A 25,915-nucleotide genomic window follows, 5' to 3' on the forward strand; every position below is an offset into this window, starting at 1 on the left:
CTGAGTAGTTATAGCATTTTCTGCTTTTACTTTGTATTTCCAGCATTTGCAATTTTTAAAAAAAATTTCAGTCTCGCAATGCTTTAGCTTATTATCAGCTGTTAAATAACTGAAATCAACATGAAACAAAATAGTTTTAGAATTTCCTGGTGATTTTTTAAAAATGCCGTCTGCCCTGTGAATCTTTTGGCAACACTGAAGTAATGTATTATCGTTTGCATACCAGTACAGCTTTGATAAACATACATTAGCAATCCTTACCATGTGGAATAGAATCTACAACAGAATTCAAAATCTTCAAGAATTTACAGATAATACTTTATGTTTTGTTCTTAAAAATAAAAGATGTGTTCAGAAAAAAAACAGCCTGAATTAACAAGAAAATAAGGCTTTAGGTATTTTTATAACGTAAAATCAGATCTGCATCCAATCCAAATGCCATTTTGTTTGTAATATAATTAGAAAATGAGAACAAGTAAAAGAGTGAGAGAGTGCGAGAGAGAGAGGGAGAGAGACAGAGAGAGAGGAGAGAGAGAGTAAGAGAGCAAGAGAGAGGGGGAGAGAGAGGGGAGAGAGAGAGAGAGAGAGGGGGGGGAGAGAGAGAGAGGGGGGGAGAGAGAGAGAGAGAGAGTGCCCCTGGTATCTCTCTTGGCATCTCCACTATCATGCTAGGCTCACACCTCCTACTGCTGTACTGGATCTATATTCCAGATTAGATGATTCTGAAATCTGTGGTCTGGAAACAGAAATGAATAAATTAAAGATCTTTTCCTTCCCCTCAGGCCATATCAGATTTTCCATCACTTTGTTAATTAAAAGCTGTTGTTTCCTCAGGAATTCGTGAATAAAAAATCTATCAGTTTTGGCCCTGAATCAAACCCAAGGTTAACAAGTAATCACTTTGACACTGGTTGTAATGCCTTAGCAACATTATGTATAAAAAAATGCAGCGCAGTTGTAATGACCCTGAATTCCCCTCTTGGTGTCATTAAACCCACACCTCAGTTGCCATTCTGAGCAAACATAAAGCAGAAAGGAAACATTTTTATCCTTGAAGGATTCAGGACAATTTGCTAGTTTCATGTACGTCTTTGGAACAATCATGAAATCCTTAGTAAGGTTCCTGCTTGTCTTTGCTGCTTACATAGAACATAAAACAGTACAGCATTGTGCAGGCTGTTCAGCTGATGATATTTTAGCCTACCCCAAGATCAATCTAACACATTCCCTCACATACAATAGCTCTCCATTTTTCTTTCATCCATGCCGATCTGAGGGTCTCTAAAACCTCCCTAATACAACTGCCTCTACCACCAACACTCTCAGTGCCTTCCAAGCACCCACCACTCTCTGTGTAAGTTACCTACCTCTGACATCTCTCTATACTTTCTTTCAATCAACTTAAAACTATGCCCTCTCATATCAGCCACTGCCGTCCTGGGAAATAGCTGCCAGATGACCACTCTATCTATGCCCCTTATCTTCTTATACACTTCTATCAATTCACCCCTCAATCTCCTTCGGTCTAAAGATAAAAGCCCTAGGTCACTCAGCCTTTCCTCACAAGACAGGCAGCAGTGAATTACAGCCTAACGTGTGTGTTCTGGTTATCCAAGTGGTTAAGAGCAGAGTGGAAAGCCACTAAGATAATGCCTGCTGCAGGTCTATTGTGTGGAAAGCTGAAGTGAAACAGATTCAAGTCCTTACTGAGGCAGGGGTTTATTTGAAAATATAACCAACGTTTCATTACAGTGGGTAATGTGGGTGTAAGCATTACTGGATGGTAGTTGCTGAGGCAGGCCACCCTGCTTTTCTTGGGCTCTGGTATAACGGATGCCACCTTGAGGCACGTGGGATCCTCAGACTGCAGAACTCAGCAGCTGAAGATGTCCCTGAAAACTTCAGCCAGATGGTCAGCGCACATTTTAGTACGCCAGCAGAGCCTGATGCCATCCCATGAAGGATGTTCTGAAGTCAGCCTCTAGGACTGATGCTGCTTTCGGAACTGGCATGGAGTCATCAGGTGTTGTGCATACTTACACACACATGGAATTCTTCTCCCTCTCAAAGCATGCATAAGAATTAAACACATCAGGGAGTGATATTTATTGGTGTTTATGGTATTTGTTCTCACTTTGTAGGAGGTGGTGGTATGCAAGCCCTGCCACAGCTATACAGTGTCCATGCATGTCTCCAGCTTCCTCTAAAATTGCCTCTTCATTCTTATGTTGGCCTTCTGGAGGTCATACCGGGACATCTTTTAGTTCCCTGCATTGCCAGTCCTGAGGCCACAGGTCTAACCCTCAGCAGGCTACAATCTCCCGGTTCATAAGGGACTTCTGGTTTGGGAAGACTTGGTATGTTTTCCTGGGCACACGCTCATCCACACAGCTCTTGAAGAAACTGGTGATGCCTGTGGCATAGTCATTCAGATCCATTGATGAATATAGTCCAGGTACCGCTTTAACCATATAGCAATTACAGCACGGAAACAGGCCATCTCGGCCCTTCTAGTCCGTGCCGACGCTTACACTCACCTAGTCCCACTGGCCCACACTCAGCCCATAACCCTCCATTCCTTTCCTGTCCATATACCTATCCAATTTTACTTTAAATGACAATACCGAACCTGCCTCTACCACTTCTACTGGAAGCTCATTCCACACAGCTACCACTCTCTGAGTAAGGAAATTACCCTTAAACTTTTGCCCCCTAACTCTCAAATCATGTCCTCTTGTTTGAATCTCCCCTACTCTCAATGGAAAAAGCCTATCCATGTCAACTCGATCTATCCCCCTCATAATTTTAAATACCTCTATCAAGTCCCCCCTCAACCATCTATGCTCCAAAGAATAAAGACCTAACTTGTTCAGCCTTTCCCTGTAACTTAGGTGCTGAAATCCAGGTAACATTCTAGTAAATCTTCTCTGTACTCTCTCTATTTTGTTGATATCCTTCCTATAATTCAGTGACCAGAACTGTACACAATACTCCGAATTCGGCCTTACCAATGCCTAGTACAATTTTAACATTACATCCTATATACATTCCTCACTCTCCCTTGGCCATCCCTTCATGGTCCTCTCTACTGGTGCGCCCACACCTCAATCTCTGCCTGTATGCAGGAAGCGGAAGCATGACCTTAAATGGTTTCAGCATGGGCTAGATTGTCCAATGGGCTTGTTCTGTGCTGTACCTCTGTGACCCTGCGACCCGGTGATCTGATTTCCACAAGAGTGGGCATGGATGGCATTTTCTAACAAAAACAAAAAAATGCTGGAAATCCTCAGCTCACCAGGCATTACTTAGAAAAACCCGATTGTCATTTTCCAAACATTGTTAATTTCTCTATTTGTACAATGAATTTTGAGATGTGCATTAAAAATAGTCTTCAATTAATTAATTAATCAGTCACGATAATGCAATGTGTTTTAAGGATGAATGACAAAATTGGGAATATGTACATCTCAAGCTAGGCTGAGCACTATTAGCATAAAGTGAATGCATGTTTGTATGACTGTGGATGTGGACAATTACAATAATTGCAAAATGTGGACTTTTCTGCTCATTTTATTACCACTTACATTTGTTATAATCAGTTGCCACTTTATTAGGTGCACCTACAGAAAACAACAAACTGTGCAAATACAAAAAAAAGACAGAATCATAACAATAATTTAAAAATAAATAAGCAATAAATTTTGAGAATATGAGATGAAAAGTCCTTGAAAGTGATATCATAGGTTGTGGGAACATTTCAATGATGGGGCAAGTGAAGTTGTGAAGTTATCCCATCTTCAGTAAAATTCATCTCAGATAAATTTGGAGTGATAACAATTGGTGATATGTTTTATACTTCACAATTTCTTCTTTCTCTTCCATTGTTTTTAGAACATAGAACATAGAACAATACAGCACAGTACAGGCCCTTCGGCCCACAATGTTGTGCTGACCCTTAAACCCTGCCTCCCATATAACCCTCCACCTTAAATTCCTCCATATATCTGTCTAGTAGTCTCTTAAATTTCACTAGTGTATCTGCCTCCACCACTGACTCAGGCAGTGCATTCCACACACCAACCGCTCTCTGAGTAAAAAACCTTCCTCTAATATCCCCCTTGAACTTTCCACCCCTTACCTTAAAGCCATGTCCTCTTTTATTGAGCACTGGTGCCCTGGGGAAGAGGCGCTGGCTGTCCACTCTATCTATTCCTCTTAATATCTTGTATACCTCTATCATGTTCCTCTCATTCTCCTTCTCTCCAGAGAGTAAAGCCCTAGCTCCCTTAATCTCTCATCATAATGCATACTCTCTAAACCAGGCAGCATCCTGGTAAATCTCCAATGCTTCCACATCCTTCCTGTAGTGAGGCGACCAGAACTGGACACAGTACTCCAAGTGTGGCCTAACCAGAGCTTTATAGAGCTACTTCATTACCCCGTGACTCTTAAACTCTATCCTTTGACTTATGAAAGCTAACACTCCATAACCTTTCTTAACTACCCTACCTACCTATCAGGCAACTTTCAGGGATCTGTGGACATGTACCCCCAGATCCCTCTGCTCCTCCACACTACCAAGTATCCTGCCATTTACTTTGTACTCTGCCTTGGAGTTTGTCCTTCCAAAGTGTACCACCTCACACTTCTCCGGGTTGAACTCCATCTGCCACTTCTCAGCCCACTTCTGCATCCTATCAATGTCTCTCTTCAATTTTTGACAATCCACAACACCACCAACTTTTGTGTCGTCTGCAAACTTGCCAACCCACCTTTCTACCCCCACATCCAGGTAGTTAATAAAAATCACAAAAAGTAGAGGTCCCAGAACCGATCCTCATGGGACACCACTAGTCACAACCCTCCAATCTGAATGTATTCCCTCCACCACGACCCTCTGCTTTCTGCAGGCAAGTCAATTCTGAATCCACCTGGCCAAGCTTCCCTGGACCCCATGCCTTCTGACTTTCTGAATAAGCCTACCATGTGATACCTTGAAAGGTACCATTATTCATACTTATTCATTAACCTTTTACCTCCACAATATAGGGGTGTCACTATAATAATGTTGACCAGTCTGAGCTAACATATTGTTTTAAGCAGCTATTCTCTTCAAAAAATTTGGCATTGTGGTATGAATCCAATTGCACAATTTCCCTGATGCTTAGTGTACAAAACAGACAGTACAAAAATTCAGTATTTAATAACAAATTGATATGCATCAGTGAAGGGGGAGAATATTAGAGATAGAAGATAGTAAACATTCTCAATCTCTAATAGAGATATTGGCAACCAATATCAGCACTAAATCAAAGGTCTGATGTAGAAATGAAAACACAGACCCGTGATGCTACTTCTCTGCCCCATCAGCCATTCGGGTTGAAACATTCCACATTAATCCAACATGACCTCAAGGAATTTCAGTTTGATGGAAGATTTAGCTAATCTTCTACTATGTAGAAGGGGAATAAGATTAATTACAAGATTCTCTGTTATACAAGAAACATAAGTAATATGAGCAGCACCATTCATCAAAATCATGGTTTGTCTTCTATCTCAGTGCCATTTCCTTTGATTTCATTAATAATCAGAAATATATCAACCTCTGTTTTGAATGAACTCAATAAATGAGCTTTCATGGTCATCTAGGGCAGAGAACTCCAAAGGTTCACTACCACTCAAGAAGGTATTACCCCTCATTTCAGTCCTTCATCACTTATCCCTTCTTCTCAGATTCTGATGCCTGATTTTAAGGTCCTCAGCTACTGCAAACATCCTTCCTACATCCTATTGTTCAATTCTAAGAATTTTGTAAGTTTCAATTAGATCACCTTTCATTCTCTGGAACTCTACAGCACATAGGCCTAATCTTCTCAATCTCTTCATTCACAGCAGTCCACCATACCTGCAGCCAGTCTAGTGAATCTTTGCTGTATTCCTCTATTTCAAATATGCAGTTTTTTACATAAGAAGATCAAATCTTTACACAATTCTTTAGGCGCAGTCCCACCAAGGCCGCATATATGACATCTCTACCCCTTTACTAAATTCCTGTCAAAGTGAAGGCCAACATACCACTTGCCTTCTTAATTAAAAAATAGATGCAACTTTACTGTTTTGTGCACCAAGGTAGATACCTTCCAATATCCCCACCTACCATGTTGTGATCCAGTTTATATTTTTATTTAGAGACAGAGTGCAGAACAGGCCCTTTCAGCCCAGCCCAGCATCTCAAGGATTTAACCCCCACTCAAAGGAACTTTCAAGCTTGCTTACAGAGGACGCTGGAATTGAACTCCAAACTCCATCACCTTGAGCAGTAAAGTGCCTCGCTAACTGCTACACTACCATGGCGGGCTAGCTGTTTATCATTCTCCTTCATGCTCACAATCCCACTTTGTTTTGTTTTATTATATAATCATGAGCAAACTACGAAATGCTCATTTAGTCCTCTTGGTCACATCACTGACACAGATTGTGAATGGACTCAAGCATTGATCCCTGTGGTAATCCATTAGTCACATCCTGGCAACGTGTGAGAAAAAAAAATCCCCGTTTGTTTTATTTGTGTTAACTGATTCTCAATTCCCTTATACTTTCACATTGCCATATCTTATCAAGAGCTTTCTGAAAATTTAAATATAGCATATTCAATGACTTATTCTTAACTGTTGTTCAATCATATTCTCAAACAGTACTAATAGATTACTCAAATATGATTTCCTTTTCATGCTGCCCTGTACAATTCTATTATTCTTTCCCCGATTTTCCATTATTGCATCCTTCTTTCCAAATTCCAGTGGCTTTCCTTCTACTTGCGTTAGGCTAACAAGTTAGTGACCTGTTTTCTCTTTCCCATCTTTTTTAAAATGTGTTTTTTCTAAAATTGACTTTTTTTGTTCTGCTTGTATTATTTTACTTCATTGAACAATATGGCTCCTTGCTAAAGTACTTCCTTGAAGTATTTTAATGACCTCAGGAGTCCACTTTATCACTGCTGTTGATTTAATGCTTGCCAGAATATTACACAATTTACAAGGAACTCAATGGGAACAAGGTCAATCGAATTCTTTACATGACCGTAGTTCTAAATCAGTATTTTTCAGAATCTGATATCAAAAAATACTTTAGGCAAGTTTAGATGACAAACTTTATCTTTTTCTTTATCTGGAGTTTAAACCAAATGATTTACCTGATCTAAATTCCTTTAAATCTGTGCATGAATGTCACTTTTAATATATTGGCAAATGCACATTCTTTGAAACTTATATTTAAAATAAAACATTTTCTAATGTCCTCATGAGGGGTTTCAACCTGAAATGTTAACTGTTTATTCCCATCCATAGACGCTGCCTGACTTGATGAGTCCTCCAGCATTTTGTATGTGATGCTTAAGGTTTTCAGCATCTGCAGAATCTCTTGTGTCTAATGTGTCTATTCTCAAGTTATTTTGAAAAAAACACTCTTCTTGGGGTTTGAAACAATGCCAGTAACATTTTGGGTAAACAAAACATGCTTTTCTCTCATTTAAAAATACACCAGTTACATGCTTAACAGCACAGAATTCCAAATGTATTGAACTACTGGCTATCCAGAGAAAAATGGTAGCTGTGTGTGTGGGGAGGGTTGGGAGGGGGGGGGGTTGGTGGATGTGACATCAATTGTATATGGAGAGTAAAGACAGCAGGATATAGCTTCAGCTTCCTTCCTTGTATAAAGAAACAGCATGATCTTTTCAACATCTCAGTGACGGTTGTTTTTTTTCTCATATTTTCTTTGTATTTTTGAATTGAAAGACTCAACATAAACTCAAGCGACAAAGAGCCTTCCTTTAAACAAAAAATTGTTAACTATTTTAAACTCAAGTAATCCCTTGATGACTCTTTCAGTTAGTTCAGGGCTCAGTTTGGAATGGCAACATACTTAACAAAAAGTCAATTCAATTGCTGGAAAATCCTGAGCTAGCTTTGGCAGAGCTTTGACTGTTTCTGGTTAAGAGTGTAATCAACCAGAGGTCATCTGCATGAAATACTGCTTGTTGAATTTTCCTGAAATGTGCCTTTGCCCTCCTTACCTCATTTTGCACAATTTTGAAGGTGGTTATTGAGGGGTATTACAGAGCACTTCCACTTGCCCGTTTCCACCTTGTGTATGCCTGTGACTGTGGTGGAATGTAGACCAGCTATGAATATGCATTCTTTACTCCTGCTGATGTTATGCCAAGGTTGACTGTATGAATTTTGTGGGCTCTGCAGCCTCATCCTGGTATAAGAAGCGAAGCTAGATTCAGCAAGTCTCAGATATTTAAATGTCCATTTTGAGTTATTGGCAACTTACGTGCATTTAATAACAGAGCAATCAATTGAATGAGGTTTTGAACCAATTTAAATTAATGTCTTCTGGAGCAATTTGGGATGTTAAATGTGTCCTGGGTTGCAATAATTCAAAATGATGAAAATACATTTGGCAACTACTTTCATTATTTTAATATATAATTGCAATATGCTTACTTAAGTGGTTGGCAATGGCTGGATAATGGACACTGACAGATATATCCTCACCGAAAGTAAGAAAGATCTCTCTTAATTACTTGGAAGTCCATTAATATCATGATACAATTTAACCTTTGTCTCAGTGATGTTTCTGCAATGCCATACAACTGCTCTGATCTGAAAAAGGAACAAGTTAAATTTGGAAATATCATTCCCACAAGTGCTTAGTGACATTAGGGATTTTAAAACTTAAAGCTTAATTTTCTTACAGCTCATAGAATTCTCCGTCCTTACCCTATCTTTCTATGTCCCTTTATTTCTTTTGTGTATTTGATTTGACTTGATTTTCCCATTTCCTTCTTTATCATTCTGTTTCATTTTTACTCCTTAAGAAAGAACACTGCTGGCATCATTGTTCATCAAAATCACATCTGCCCCTTTATCAGGACACATCCAATAGCTACAGAGCAAAATGTTTTGAGTTGATAGGGTGAGGAAAATGTCTTAACAGGGCACACCTTAGTGCTACAAATTCTAAGAAAATGATCTAATGTGGAATATTCTACATTTTTTATTCAATATATTGGAGACTGACGACTAACAAATAGTCATTATCCTTTCTGTCAGCAGTCCATATGCGGGAAAGTAAACTCAAGCATTTGTGTCCATGAGCACAATATTATTCCATCACTGATGTTGCAATCCTGCATGCCAACTTCAATAAAAGTCATCTGAGTCAGATACCATTCCTTTTTGAGAAAGTAGTTCGGTAGATTCTAGGGACCCAGTTCAATACTGATGGCTTCTACAAGAGAGTATTTTTACTCTTATTTACACCTCCTGTGGCCATTCCTCGTTATTCACTATGCTTTTCCGGCAGGTTCCAGCATCACGTCTGTCAGATTCCCCTGCCGTCTATTCTACCACAAATGCTGCCTTCTGTTCTCACCAACACAAGACAATCTGCAGATTTTGAAAATCCAAAGCAACACACAGAAAATGCTGGAGGAACTCGCGTACTTCTTCCTCCACTCCCCTTACCTTCTTACTCTGCCTTCTCATCTTTCTTTTCAGTCTTGATGAAGGGTCTCGGCCCAAAACTTTGAGAGTTTATTCTTTGCCACAGCTGCTGCCTGGCCCGCTGAGTTCCTCCGGCACTTTATGTGTGTTGCCTCTGTTCTCACCACCATTTTTCCATTCTCTGTTTAATCCCAGTTCTGAAAGGTCCTCTCTCTCCTTAGATGTTGCCTGACCAGGTAAGCATTCCCAGTATTTTCTGTATTATTTAATTTATACACAGTTTCACTGGTGCTCACAGACATTATCAGTGTCCTGAGAGCTCGAATATGTTGTAGGTAAACACACTGGTGAAAAAGTTTCCACATTTGCTGACAATATAAGCAAAGACCAATTCAGTCGTCAAGTACATATCAACTCAAGGGAGCAATCCCAGTCCCATTTCCCACTAAATTTTATTGCAAACCTTTCTCTTCACATTCCCATTAATGCATCTACTACCTATCCCTTACTTGCCTGATTCACTAGGGACAAATCTACTGTCCCTGCCTGAATGACCTGCCCCCTCACTCCCCAACTCATGGACACACTCTCATTTTGCACAGATAATGCAGTACTGCATGCGGCTATTTCACATATTTATATGACTGCTTGTTTTATTATAATAATGTCAGTAACATTATCCTGTCTTACATAGACATGCACCTCGCACTTTATGTCAATCTGTCAATTTTCAGGCCATTCCACTCAGGGACTTGTGCTAATTTTGTGTGACTGTATGTGGTGGATTGTAACTATATGTGGTGCGTGTGACTATATGTACTGTGTTTTGCACCTTAATCCCAGAGGACCGATGTTTCATTTGGCGGTATACATGTGTACGGTTGAATGACAATAAACTTGAACTTACAGCGGCAGTTAATCTGCCAGCACCTCTCTATGATGTGTGAGGGAGGCAGAGCATCCAGGCAAAGCCCATGTATTCACTGGGAAAACAAGCAAACTCCAGTCAGTATTGGAAGTCAAAATTGAACGCACGTTGCTGGTTCTGTGAGGCAGAGCTCTGCTGGTTGCAACACTGCAATGAGCTTATGACCATATGTGCTTGTAGTGAAGGTTCTCCTGCCCTGGAACGTCGACACTGATGCACCATCAATAACTCACTCTGAGACGTAAGAAGCGAGATATCGGCTTTTATTGACTGGAAGAATGAACGACACTACATCCTGGAGAATGAGGCCGGGCATCAGGCCTCAATCGCCTTTATACAGGGGTCTGTGGGAGGAGCCACAAGAGCAGTCAGCAGGGGTCTGTGGGAGGAGCCACAGGAGCAGTCCAGACAGGTATATGTAGTTCACCACAGACACATTGTCACCCTTATAGATGTAGCATTGTTGGTGAAAGGTTATTGACTTTCAGTGCTGGAGACTGCACATGACAAGTTCAAGTGGTCTAGGCTGAGAAGATCTGGCTGTGGACTGCACCACCTTAACACAAGTGTCAACAGTATAATGGCTACAGCAGGTGACAGTCTGAAGCATGGGCGCTGGTGAAAGAAGAAGGCTGACTTCCAAAGAGAGGTCAGCAGTTTAAGGCTGCATGGAGTGACTGCCAATTCTGCCAGACCATGCTTCAGTGATCCTGGTAACCTGCTGAATGCTTGCTTACCAGACAGCTGTGACAACACTGGAAAATCCATTCTGCTCTGCGAATCAACAGCCTTGATGTCGAGCATTCATGGCAGAAAAAACCCCACACACGCGATGGTGCTTTACAGAAGCATTACCAAATAAAATCTAGTTCCTGCCTCTGGCTGTGTGCCACTATTCCTGCATGGGAAACGTGGGAGTGAGTACTGTACAATTGTTCTCTGAAATGGCTGAATAGTTAGCAGTGTGTAAGCTACAAGTTCCCGGTTTAAGGCTTACAGCAGTTCCAAGTGTGTGTGCAAGTCTATGGATGTTAGGCATGTATCCTTGCTGACAGAGTGGGTGAATGATAGTGGGTGGTGAACCAAAGAGTGTCAGGTTCACTCTTCGAGCAACTGCCAGGACTTGCAGTGCACAAAAATAGACCTTTCTTTCAAAGATGCAGGCTAGCATTAAGCTGTGCCAGCTTGCTAAACTGCTGCGGCCTTTCAGGATATTGACTTCCATCCGAAGCATTCAGTACAAAATGGGGTGGTCAGTGCCGGCTGTGATGAAATCGTTGTAATTAAAAGGCAGCATGGCAATCAAATGTGCACTCATTTACACACTGCCATCCTCATGTCTGTTACTGTTACAGCATTTTCTTGCTTGATGAGCCAAAAGTGCCTCAGGTACGTGTCTCTCCATCATGTAGCTTTCTTCAAATTACCCAAATACAGAATAGAACCCAAAGTTCATCCCTGTGGATTTTACTAGCTGCTTTTGATGGTGCTGATTGTTGGCTGTGTACCGAAGAAATGATGAAAATCAATCTTTACTGTATCATAGTCTTGTTACTTGATGTGTTGGCCTAAATCCTTTTATGGTCAAGATGCCAATTACATGTAGTTTCCATGGCAATTAGAGTGTGTTGGAATGATTAGACCTCATTTGGCAATATTCTATCATTATGTCACCATTGAGAATTTTCTTGGAAAACGTAATTGATCATGTATTCCTTGCTGCTAGATCATTTCAAAGGTTCAAAGATATATTTAATGTCAGAGAAATGTATACAATATACATCCTGAAATGTTTTTTCTTTGCAACCATCCACAGAAACTGAGAAATGCCCCCAAAGAATGAAAAACAGTTAAATGTTAGAGCCCCTAAGCTCCCCCCCCCCCAGCTCTCCTCCCTCCTGCGCGCAAGCAACGATCCCCTCTCCCCCCATGGGCAAAATTTGTTACTTTATTCGATCCTTATTATTAAAATACCATGCAAGAACAGAACAAAGGATCTAACTTTTAAATAATACGTGCCTTCTTAGTATAGGAGCACCTTGGTTCCAGGACTCTGCTGCAAATTTCTTTGCCCTGCGGATTTGGTGACACAGGGTCTCTGATCACTGTGTGTTATTTTTTATATCTAGATTAGAGGATAAGCCGGGTTGCTGGGAATGAAAATCTGTTCTATCCAAGGTAAAGCTAATCCACATAGTTGCAAACCTCTTCCTGCAGGCTGTAATGTTACAGCTCAGAACACCCTTGATTGAAAGGCCTTTCTCTTAGTCGCTCACCAATGAAGGGACTAGGATATGGATCCATCAACCCATGAAAGGGCCCAGATGGAAACACTGCACGGGTAACTATGGCCTATTGTCCGTCATTTATGCAGCCCATATCAAAACAAGACATTGAGTCAGGTTACTTTATCTTTTGTAGATCTTGACAATTTAACGAAAAAAGAACATTGATATTACAATGTTGATTGAGAACATTGATATTACTATCAGTGCCTGCTCTGCTGAACCAACCTGGGTCTGCAGCAATCTGAGCTTGGGTCCACAAAAAGATTGTTGATAGCTGGCCTTAAAAGCATAAATAAATGGTTTTATGATTTTGTTTCTGCAGGGCCAGCAGATGCTGCAGGTCTTCTTGTTGTGTTTACCTTATTGAACTCACAAATTACATGTCTCTGGTGAGACCACACTTGGCGTGTTGTGTGCAGTTCTAATTGCCTACGTAGAGGAAGGCTGTCACTAAGTTGGAGAAGGTGCAGAATGGATTAATGAGAATGTTACCAGTTACTGGTGGGCTTGAGCTAGAAGAAGAGTCTGGATAAGCTGGGACTTTTTTCCTTGAGCCTAGAAGGTTGATGGATGACCTTATAGAGGTATGAAGGGCATAGATAAGGTGAATTATTGCAGACTCTTTCTGAGACTAGGGGAGTGTAAAACTAGAGGGCATAGATTGAAGGTGAGAAGGTGTTCAGAGTCAGAATCACATTTAATATATCACTGGAATATGTTGTGCAATTTGTTGTTTTGTGACAGCAATACACAACAATGTTTAAGAGCTATAAATTACAATAAGAAATACATAATAAAAAAATTAAGTAAGTGGTGCAAAATGAGAACAAAAAGAATAGTGAGGTAGTGATCATGGGTTCATTGTCCATTCCGAAATCTGAAGGTGGAGGTGGAGGTGGAGGGGAAGAAGGGGTTCCTGAAATATTGAGTGTTCATCTTCAGGCTCCTGTACCTCCTCTCTGATGGTAGCAAGGAGAAGAGGAAAATTCATGGACCTTGGGGCCCCTTAAAGATGGATGCCACCTTCTTGAAGCATCAACTTTTGAAGATGTCCTTGATGTTGGGGAGGCTAGTGCTCAGGAGAGAACTGGCTGAGTTTAGAACCTTCTGCAGCTTTGTTTGAACCTGTGCACTGCCCCCTCCATACTAGGTAGTGATGCAACCAGTTAGAATGCCCTCCACAGCACACCTGTAGAAATCTGAGAGAGTTTTTGGTGACATACCAAGCCGACTGTACACTTTTCCAGAGATGCTGCCTGGCCTGCTTAGTTCCTCCAGCATTTTGTGTGTGTTAACACGAGGAAATCTGCAGATGCTGGAAATTCAAACAACACACACAATGCTGGTGGAACACAGCAGGCCAGGCAGCACCTATAAGGAGAAGGACTGTCGACGTTTCGGGCCGAGACCTGATGAAGTGTTCCACCAGCATTTTGTGTGGACTTTGTGTGTGTTGCTTGGATTTCCATCATCGGCAGATTTTCTCTTGTTCCTAATTGTTGTGCCTTCTTTGTAAGTTCATCAGTATGTTAGACCCAGGATAGATCTTTAGAGATGTTGACACCCAGGAACTTGAAACTGCTCTCTCTTCCCCCAGCTGACCCCTCAATGAGGACTGGAATGCATTCCCTCGACTTCCTCTTCCTGGCCCACAATCAGTTACTTGGTTTTACTCCTGCTGAGTGCAGGGTTGTTGTTGTGACACCTGTCAATCAGCTGATCTGTCTTTCTCCTTGTCACCATCTGAAATTCTGCCAACAATACTCATGTCATTGGCAAGCTTTTAGAGTGTGTCTCTAGCCACACAGTCATGGGTGTAGAGCAGGGGTCTCAACCTAGGGTTCATGGACCTCTTGGTTAATAAGGCATCAAAAAGGTTGGGAACCCCTGGTATGGACAGAATAGAGCAGTGGGCTAAGCACACATTCCTGAGGAGCACCAGTATTAATTAGCAGCAAGGAGTATGAGCTATTTCCGATCCACACTGAATATGCTCTCCCTGTGAGGAAGTCAAGGATCCATTTGCAGAGGGAGGTACAGCAGTCCGAGGTATGTATTGTTGTTATCCAGGTGATCCATGGGTGACTGGAGAGCCAGTGAAATTGCATCTGCTGTAGACCTGCTGTGGTGATAGGCAGATTGTAGTGGGTCCAGGTCCTTGCTTAGGCAAGAGGTGATTCTGGCTGTGACCAACCTCTCAAAGCACTTCATCACAGCAGATGTGAGTGCAGCTGAGTGATAGTCATTGAGGCAGCTCAGTGGGTGTGGGTATATGTAACAAGATGCCAGAAAAATCTGTACTGATGGGCACAATCACAAGACACTTTGACAGGTACATTGATAAGAAAGGTTTGTAGGGATATGGGTGAAACACAGGCAAACGGGATATCCTGATTAGCATGGATGAGTTGAGCCAAAAGTCTTCTTTCTGTGCGATACAAGTCCATAACTCTGTGAAGTTATTTGAGAATGGTCTTAGAATAATTTTGATTTAAATCCTTCGATCCTTCCATCAAGGTTTTCAAAATATTTATATTTTCATGGCCGGCAACAGAATCATACATGTGCTTATCAACGGGCAACAAAGCTTTCACCTGAGAGAAGAATTGAGGCTGGAAGCAGACATGATACATGTAGTACTGTTTTGCTGATAGCCAGCTCCTGATACTGAACTAAGAGCTAGAATATAAATTGCTGCCAGTTATTAAGTAAGCATGGAGCAACCACTGTATATGATACAACGGGAATAGCTGGAATATTGATCTCAGCTTTACTGAATAAATTCATTACAAAATGACAATGTTTGCAAAAATATTTCTGCAACTATGAATTTGTTCGATGACCAGAGAGTTTTAAACTTGGTTCTTCCAAATAGATTGCTACTGGGTTTTCTATATTTAACTCCAACGGTAACCACGCTTCCACGAAAATTGGGTAAACTTTGAAGCACCTCAGAGCAGATTGAAGTTGTGGTGGCAAATTTACTGTTTTTTTTTCATTTGGTATCTAGTTTGCCTGCAAATTCTTCAACTGCAAAATGCCTTCCTAAACACAAGCTCCCTGTACTTCACATTATATTAAATTGTTTCTTTTCCCCTGGTGCATAACTTGATAAGCCATTGAGTTTTTTTCCATTGCATTTTATTCTAGCCAGGAGGATAAGCTGGGCTGAATTTTTTTCCCCCTCACCTGAGAACTGCAATAGATGATGCACTTGTGGAATTCAGATTGAAATATGGAATGTACACTACAGGTTAGTTCAGCCAGTACAGCTTCCTCTGGCAGCTGGTCACATGTACCCACACCCACTGAGCTGTCTCAACAACTATTGCCCAGTTGCACTCACATCTACTGTGACGAAGTGCTTTACGAGGCTGTTTCAACATTCTGTGAAGTAGCAGTTGCCTGGAGACGTTAACTGGTTATAGCACAGCCGGCAGAGCCACTGCCTCAGCACCAGAGGTCCAGCTCCAATGTTGTCTGTGTGGAATTACATACGTTCCTTGCGACTGCAAGGGATTGCTTCAGGTGCTCTGGTTTCTTCCCACATCCCAAAAAATGTGCTGAATGGTAAAGTGAACTACCCGTTGTCAGTTGCCCCTGGTGTGTTGCTGAGTAGTGGAATCTGGGGTATATTGATGGGAATGTGAGTAGAATAAAAGAAAAGTAATCAGCGTGAATGAGTTGTTGATGGTTGGCAGACTTGCTAGATCAATGGACCTATTTCTGTGCGGTATCTCTCTATATCTATAAACCTTTCTATACCTATTGTATATCTAGAATATATAGTAATATGCAAGATGAATATTTTCAATTACACTTAGATTTAAAAGATAAGTATGGACACAACTAAAAAATATTTGTAAATCTTTTTCCTTTCTGATGTTTAATCTGCATGTAATCTTCATGTTATTGCACAATTGTAATTTTTGTTGTTTTGAAATGCAATTCAAATTATCAACACCAAACTACACTGTAACTGTAGCTGCTGATCCTGACTTTGGTAGACAAATTGACACCATAAACAATGCTAGCCACTCCAGAGGCACCAAATACAGCACAATATCTTGCCAGGACTTTAACTGTTTTGAAGAATTATTTAACCTGGAAGTCAACTGAAAAACAGGATATGTGAAAGCGCATGCTGAGATTTCAAACTGCACTGTGAAGCTTGCAATCGCTCTCTGCACAAACCTAACACAGATTTATGTCAGTATATGCCTCTTATAATACATATACCTGAATAAGTCAAGGCACTCATCTTGATTCAATCACTTACCAGAATTTGCTGACAACCTAAGCTACTTAGAGTGAAGTAAGATCTTCTATCAACTTCTCAGTGAAGGCAAACTGTCCTTCGCATTTTGTGCTTTGAAATTCATGGTTGATTTTGATTTATTTTATTGTTTTAAACAAAACAAAAAAAGCCAAGACTTGAAACTTAAACCAGAACCCTTCAATTTTACCAATTTCCACTTTTTAAGAACCAAGCTGTTATTCTTTTAGTAAACAGTTGATGCACCATCAATAACTCTCGGAGACGGGAGGCAAAAGATAGACTTTTATTAGCTGCAAACGTGACCACAACATCTTGGAGACTGAGGGAAGAGCAGTGCCTCCAATCGCTTTTATACAGGGGTTTGTGGGAGGAGCCACAGGAGCAGTCAGCAGAGGGGCATGTCCAGACAGGTATACACATAGTTTACCACAACAGTTGCATAAAGTTTTGCTTGAAAAGCTGTATCTCTGTATAACTTACCAATATCAGGCAACTTAAGGTTTGATGGACAAACCTGATTTCCATTTGACATTCTGCCGTATGTTGCTGAATAGATATTAATCAATGCAGAGTTTCTACAGCGGATTTCAAGCTCCTTGCCCTCACAAGCTAATTTGCTTTTGTACTCTTCTGCAAGTAAAAGCAAGATGTTAAAAAGCAAACATGAGGAAATCTGCAGATGCTGGAAATTCAAGCTACACACACAAAATGCTGGTGGAACACAGCAGGCCAGGCAGCATCTATAGGGAGAAGCGCTGTCGACGTTTCGGGCCGAGACCCGAAGCACTTTGTGTGTGTTGCAATATGTTAAACTCTGCTGCACTTCCAGGTGACACGCTCTGATGATAGGATTAAACTCTATGTTTTACATACACATCAATTACATCTAAAGTTTGTCACTTCGTGTTTCACTTGTGTGTGGAACACTTATGGAATGATCTTTAAAAACATTACAAATTAATGTTAATGAATTTCACAGTCCAATTATGATGTCATAAAATATTACTTTTTTAAAATAATTAAGGAGCTTGGCCAGACAAAATTAATCTTTCCTGAGTTCTTGCTAGATATTGTTTAGCACAGATATAGCACAGCGAATTCTCATTTTTATCTAACTCTAAATTTTAAAATTAGGGGTCTTTAAATTCAACAGCATATACAGCTTGCTTCTCATATTGGAAGTGAACAAGTGTTCCACAGAATTGCATAAATATCTCAAAACTGCATTGGAAGGATGGTTCCATTTGCTTCCCACCAAAGTTACAGCAGGAGACCAAGACAAAATTCAAACAACTTCCAATCTATAGTTATCTTCTATCATGCTATAAGAGCAGAGAAAATAATAACGGTATTAAATTATTCATAAATTCTATCTTTAGAACCTCAGAGACAACCGGCAACTAAACAAAAAAGTTAACTTTTGTTGACTCTGGGATTACAGGTGAAAATAAATGCTTAGCACTTAACAGGACTACTTACAGAATTCAGATTTTTTTTGTCATTTAAGGGTTGTTGCACACAACTGAATGAATTGGAATTAAGAGTTGTAATGCACTTATCATTTATTTGAATGCTAGAATCTTTGACCTTTGACAATCTTCTGACAATCCTAAACAGAACAATTTTGGGAACCACATTCCCTAGTCTCTTAGGCGTTAGCCTTCTCCTAATTAAAGTTCGGGCAATATCGTCACTAATTATTTTGCATTCTATTTAGTACTATAACACATTTTCTTTGGTAACCAGAACATGATCCAGAGTTCCAGCCATGCACAAGCTAAAGTGCAGTTGGCTTCAAAACAGATGCCTATGTGATTGTCTCTTAGCACTGTTCATCAGTGAAAAATACAATGGATTAGTACACTCCAGACATACCCCTCAGATAGAGAAATGGCCACACATATTGTACATTTAATCTTGCCTTTCTGGGAATTTGGTCAAACCTGCTCATACAGGCCATGAACAAATAGAAAAATACTGGCACTTAGATATCCCATTCAGAGAAGTCATCGGATTACTTGCAACAGCAGCAGGAGGGGTGATCTCTGAGATTGTTGTTTTGGGATACAGAGAGCCTTAATCTGGATTTAATTAAGCTATAGCCAAATCTGGGATGCATTTAAGCAAGATGAGACCTATTCAAGGACTGAAAGACTATTGTGTAAGAACACTTCAATCTAAGTTCCATTCCCAGCTTTATTGTAAAGAATTAATGAGGACAAGCTTCAGTTCCTAAAGCAAGATCCTACGATGCACAAGCAGGAACATATGAAATGTGACTATGGTGTCTGAAATCCTGTCTTTGTATTAATTGTGAGTGTGCGTAGATGTGTTTGTGTGCTTGTGTCTGATACTATTTTAATAAAATTGAAAGAAAAGGTTTCTATGCCAACAAAATATGGTCAAAGAATAAACATGCTCCTTGTCAAGGCAGTAACTATTGCCAACTTAAGTCTGTCAGGGAGAAGAAAAAAGATTTGTTTCATCACATAGCAGGTAGAAGGCTATAATACATTTGGAACATGATGAAATTTTAAAAAAACTGATGTTGACTAGCTAAGCTCTGTATTTTTGAACTCCTATCCCTGACAAGCTGTTGATTGTTGCCACTAATTTCCAGTGTCAAGAATATTAACACACAAACCATTCACCTTCCCATGCAGAACACATCAGTGGATACATTTCCAGTTGGACACTGTCACACGTATGGCTATTGAAATGGAGCACCAAATATCTGAAGTCTGCTTTTTCTTGGTTAGAAATCCCACAAGGGAGATCAGTCAAAAAATTAACCCTGTTGCCCTCAATGTGGAGAAAGATATGATGAAATTTAAATAAACAAATTAGAATAGAAACAACTGTATTGACTAATAGGCTCTAATATTTCTCTAAATCTGAACTATAAAATCGTTCATAGGAAAGAAAATGAAAATAAACAGGTTACCACAAATTAAGTATAAATAATACAAGCTCTAATTATTAGTATAATTTCTCTCATTGTATAATGAGTACTTTTCATTCTTAAATGTGAACTGAAAGGGTTAATGAGAACATGTGTGTTCATTAACTGTGAAAGTAGTACTTACTGGGCTTGCATTTATAGGAGACAAGGAGATATTTGCTGGTGCCTGGACATGGGTCAAGTCCAAAAACTTGTCTATTCACTAGAACCTGGCAAGATTGCTGGTCCTGGCATTCGTCCAGTATTTTCTGGCAAAAATGAAAGTAAGGAGACATGCTTCAGGAATAAAAGGTATTATCTACAGACCCATGCATTATTTTCAGGTCAAATATATGATCTAACTAGTTTTTACAATAAGCGAACATCAAGTACTTTGTTAACATTTATAATACAGTCTCAAAATATTAGCATAAACAAGCAAAAATTATGGAATACAGTCATGGTTCTATTTTGAAAATAATAATTAAGATAATTAAACACCACTTTGATTGTGAGCAGCCTTTCAATAATTAGATCTAGAATTAGAATGGCTGTGCAGCTGGCAATCCACTTCATTCATTAAGTTCAGGTACAAAATGTCCTGAAATGCCATTAATTGGTTCATGCTAATCTCATGATGCTTCAGCTCATTTAGCTTCCCCACATACAACAAGCTGGAGGAACTCAGCAGGTCGGACAGCATCCGCGGAAACGAGCAGTCAACGTTTCCACGGATGCTGCTCGACCTGCTGAGTTGCTCCAGCTTGTTGTACGTGTTGCTTTGACCCCAGCATCTGCAGTGTATTTTGCAATTGGATCCCCAAATATTTACATAAATAATCCATTATATATATTTTAATTAACTAATCGTACTTTCATATTTTGTCTCTCTGCCAATGCTATCCCTGCACATGGCTAGGTCCTGAGCTCTGAGTCTCTATTTCCTCATCCTAAATCTTCTTTTTCCTTCATCAAAATGAGTAGTTTGAACCCAAGCAGTTTGACCCACTTATCAGTTGTAAGTAAACCCAATTTACATTTCTGTCTTACTTCTACTGATACTTAAAATTTCTCTCCTTCTGACCATCGATAAAGAATGCTAGATGATATTCTGGAAAAGGTATGCACCATTTTCATTAAGGCAACATAATTTTTAATCAAGAAAATAGAGAATATATGTAATATAAATCTGGTTGTGATTGGACTGTTTTGTACTAGATCAGGGTCTTACATGCATACAAAATAATGTATGTATTTTAAGGCCATAAGACCATAAAATATAGGAGTAGAACTAGGCCATTTGGCCCATTGAATCTGCTCTGCCATTTCATCATGGCTGATCCAATTTTCCTCTCAGCCGCAATCTGCTGCCTTCTCCCTGTATGCCCGACTAATCAAGAATCAATCAACCTCTTCCTTAAATATACATAAAGACTTGGCCTCCGCAGCTGCCTGGGGCAACAAATTCCACAGATTCACCACTCACTGGCTAAAGAAATTCCTCATCATTCTAAAACAACGCCCCTCTTTTCTGAGGATGTGTCCTCTGATCTTAGACTCTCCCACCACAGAAAACATCTTCTCCACATCAACTCTCTTAAGGCCTTTCACCAATCATTAGGTTTCAATGAGGTCACCCATAATTCTTCTGAAGTCTAGTGAATATAGGGCCAGAGCCATGAAACGTTCTTCATATGACAAGCCATTCAATCCTGGAATCATTTTCGTGAACCTCCTTTGGGCGCTCTCTAGTTTCAGCACACCATTTATAAAATAAGGGCCCTAACACTGCTCACAATACTCCAAGTGAGGCCTCACCAGTGATTTATAAAGTCTCAACATTATGTCCTTGTTTTTATATCCTAGTCCTCTCAAAATGAATGTTAACATCACATTTGTCTTCCTCACCACAGACCCAACCTGCAAATTAACCTTTCAGTAACCCTACACAAGGACTCCCAAGTCCCTTTGCACCTCAGGGTTTTGTATTTTCTCTCTATTTAGAAAATAGTCAACCCTTTAATTTCTTCTACCAAAATGCATGACCATACACTTCCTGACACTGTATTCCATCTGCCACTTCTTTGCCCATTCTCCTAATCTGTCTAAGTCCTTCTGTAGCCTCTCTACTTCCTCAAAAATATCTGCCCCTCTACCTATCATCGCCTACAAACTTTGCAGCAAAGCCATCAATTCTATCATCCAAAACATTGACATATAATGTAAAAAGACTTGGTCCCATCACAGACCCCTTTAGAACACCACTGGGCACTGGCAGTCAACCCAAAAGTCTCCCTTTATACACACTCTTTGCCTCCTGCCAATCAGACACCGCTTTGTCCATGCTAGAATCTTTCCTGTAATACCATGGGCTCTTAACTTGCCAAAGGCTTTTTGAAAAGTGAAGTACACAACATCAACCAATTCTCCTTTGTCTATCCTGCTTATTATTTCTTCAAAGAATTCCAACAGATTTGTCTAGGCAAGATTTTCCTTTGAGTAAAACATGCTGACTACAGCCTATTTTATCATGTGCCTTCAAGTACCATGAAAACACATCCTTATCAATCAACGTCAACATCTACCCAGCCACTGGGATCAGAATAACTGGCCTATATTTTCCTTTCTTAAAGAGTGGAGTGACATTTGTAATTTTCCAGTCTTCCAGAACCATTCCAGAATCTAGTGATTCTTGAAAGATCATCAGTCTTCTCAGTCACCTCTTTCAGAACCCTGGGGTGTACACCCTCTGGTCCAGATGAATTATCTACCTTCAGACTTTTCAGTTGCCCAAGAACTTTCTCACTCATAATAGGTAACTTCACACACTTCATGTCCCCTGACATCTGGAACTTCCACCACACTGCTAGTGTCTTCCAAAGTGAAGACTGATGCCAATACTAATTCAGTTCATCTGCCATTTTGTTGTCCTCCATTAATTTCTACCTTTCCAGCATCGTTTTCCACTGAAGATCACTGTTAGGAGCTTAACATCGAAAGAGCAGGCAGATAGGTAGGGGGATTGGGGCAGCTCTGTTGGTAAAAAATTAAATCAAGTTGTTAGAAAGAGGTGACATTGGATCAGAAGATGTAGAATCCTTGTGGGTAGAGTTAAGAAACTGCAAGGGAAAAAAGACCCTAATGGGACTTATATACACACCTCCAAACAGTAACCAGGATGTAACCAAATTACAGTGGGAGGTAGAAAATGCATGTTAAAAGGGCAATATTATGATTGTCATGGGGGATTTCAAAATGCAGATACACTAGAAAAATCAGGTCGGTGCTGAGTTTGGATCCTAAGAAAGGGAATTTGTAGAATGCCTACAAGATGGCTTTCTAGGGCAGCTTGTGGTTGAGCCCACTGGGGGAATGGCAATTCTGGACTGGGTGTTAAGCAATGACTCAGATTTGATTTGCCAGCTTAAGGTAAAGAAACCTTAGGAAGCAATGATCATAATATGATAAAATTCACCCTGCAGTTTCAGTAGGAGAAGCTAAAATCAGATGTATCAGTATTACAGTAGAGTAAAGGGAATTACAGAGGCATAAGAGAGGGTCTGGCCAAGGTTGAATGGAAGGGACTCCAGCAGGGATGATGGCAGAACAGTAATGGCTGGTGTTTCTGGGGTAAATTCAAAAGGCACAGGAAAGATATATCCCAAAGATGAAGAAGTATTCTAAAGGGAGAAAGACACAACTATGGCTGATGAGGGAAGCAAAGACAGAATAAAAACAGAAGAGGGGCATATAATATTTCAAAAAATTAGTGGGAAGGTGGAGGATTGAGAGGTTTTAAAAACCAGCAGAAGGCAATTAAACAGCCATAGAGAGAAAAGCTGAAATATGAAGGAAAGCTAACCAATAATATAAAAGAAAGTACAAAAGGTATTTTTCAGATATATAAAGCTTAAAAGAGAGTTGAGACTGCAGGAAAATGACCCTGGAGAGGAAATAATGAGGGACAAAGAAATGGTGGACAAGCTAGGTATTTTGTATCAGTCTCCACTATGGAAGACACCAGCAGTATGTCAGAAATGTGAGAGGTCAGAGGGCAGAAGTGAGTGCAGTTGCTATTACAAAGCTGTAAGGTCTGAAGGTAGAAAAGACACCTGGACCAGATGGACTACAACCCATAGTTCTAAAAGGGGAAGCAGTAGATTGTGAAGGTATTAGTATTGATCTTTCAGGAATCACTAGAATCTGGAATGGTTCAGGAGGGCTGGAAAACTGCAAATGTCACTCCACTTTTTAAGAAGAGGGGGAGGCAGAAGAAAGGAAATTATTGGCCAGTTAGCCTGACTTCAGCAGTTGGGAAGATGTTGAAGTCCATTATTAAGGATGAGGTTTTGGGGTGCTTGGAGACACATGATAAAGTAGGCCAAAGTCAGCATGCTTTTCTTAAGGGGTAGACTGGCAGGAGGCAGAGTGGGAATAAAGGGGACCTATTCTGGTTGACTGCCAGTCACTTGTGTTGTGCCAAAGGGGTCAGAGTTAAGACCACTTCGTTTCATGTTATGTGTCAATGATTTGGATGAAGGAATTGATGGCTCTGTGTCCAAGTTTGCAGATGATACAAAGATAGGTGGAGGGGCAGAGAGTGTTGAGGAAGCAAGAAGTCTGCAAGAGAACTTAGATGGATTGGGGGAATGGGCAAAGAGGTGGCAGATGGAATATATATATAGTATAGGGAGGTGTGTGGTCATGCACTTTGGCAGAAGGAATAAAGGTATGGACTATTTTCTAAATGGGGAGAAAATTCATTAAATAGAGGTGCAAGGGGATTTGGAAGTCATCGAGCAGAATTCCATAAAGGTTAACGCAGGTTGAGTCGGTGGTAAGGAAGGTACATGCAATGTTGGCATTCATTTTGAAGGGACTAGAATACAAAAGCAAGGATGTAATCCCAAGGCTTTATATGACATTGATCAGACCACACTTGGAGTATTGAGCAGTTTTAGACCCCTTATCTAACAAAAGATGTGCTGTCACTGGAGACGATCCAGAGGAGGTTCATGAGAATGATCCCAGCAACAAAAGTGTTAACATATGAGAAGTGTTTGATGGCTCTGGGCCTGTACTCACTGGAGTTTAGAACAATGAGGGGGTATCTTAATGAAACCTGTCAAATATTGAAAGGCCTAGATAGAGTGGATGTGGAGAGTAGGTTTCCAGTAGTGTGTGTCCAGGACCAGAGGGCACAGCTTCAGAATTGAGGGGTGTCCATTTAGAACAGAGATGATGAAAAATTTCTTCAGCCAGAGGGTGGTGAATCTTTGGAATTCATTGTCTCAGATGGTTGTGGAGGTCAGTTCACCAGATACATTTAAGGAAGAGATTGATAGGTTCTTGATTAGTCAGGGTGTCAAAGGTGACGGAGAGAAGGCAGAAGAATGGAGTTCTGTGGGAGTGGATAATTTATATCCTATTTCTGAGTTTCAGATTGGATGTATGTACATTTAGGTAAGAATGTTTCACGCATGAATACTCTTATCCTGAATTAAAAAGTGCAAATGCTGGAAAACTGGGAAAACCCTTTTTGGTTCTAAGGAAAGATCAACACAAAATTTTAATTATGTTCCTTTTTCTATCTCCATAACATTTTCCCACAGATTTTGATTGGTTTTCTAAATATGTTATTTAGAGCTATTAGAATAGAATAATTAATTATTTTAAAGTTATGATACCTGACAATAATTACAGGCAAAATATGATGACTGCAAAGCAATATATTTCACGACATACGCCAGTGATATTAAACCTGATTCTGATTCTGACGTACTCTTCCCTCTCACAGTGGCAACATTACACATGTTGCACAGAGAGTTGCTGTAATTGAGCAGAGCATATAGTGTACATCCAGCCCCACACACCTGTTGCCTATAACGTGCACCAAACTGACCGAAGCAAACTGGATCTTCAAATCAGTTGTACATTTCATTTTTAAAAATGCATGACGTGAGTCTC

General features: G+C 40.2%; 1 protein-coding gene across 5 annotated transcripts in view; it reads right to left on the reverse strand.

Moving 5' to 3' along the window:
* The window catches only part of eva1c (eva-1 homolog C (C. elegans)), a 116,221-nt gene that overhangs the window by 9,234 nt on the left and 81,072 nt on the right, over positions 1 to 25,915 (reverse strand). For 4 of the 5 annotated variants that reach the window (XM_073045084.1, XM_073045083.1, XM_073045085.1 and 1 more), the window contains 2 exons: positions 20,094 to 20,217; positions 17,488 to 17,637 (listed from right to left, as the gene is read on the reverse strand). In XM_073045084.1, the coding sequence (XP_072901185.1) occupies positions 17,488 to 17,637; positions 20,094 to 20,217 (274 nt within the window). The remainder of the gene's footprint in view (positions 1 to 17,487; positions 17,638 to 20,093; positions 20,218 to 25,915) is intronic. The other variant, XM_073045086.1, reaches the window with a different exon arrangement.

The sequence above is a fragment of the Hemitrygon akajei genome, chromosome 5 (genome assembly GCF_048418815.1).
Source record: "Hemitrygon akajei chromosome 5, sHemAka1.3, whole genome shotgun sequence".
NCBI lineage: Eukaryota > Metazoa > Chordata > Chondrichthyes > Myliobatiformes > Dasyatidae > Hemitrygon > Hemitrygon akajei.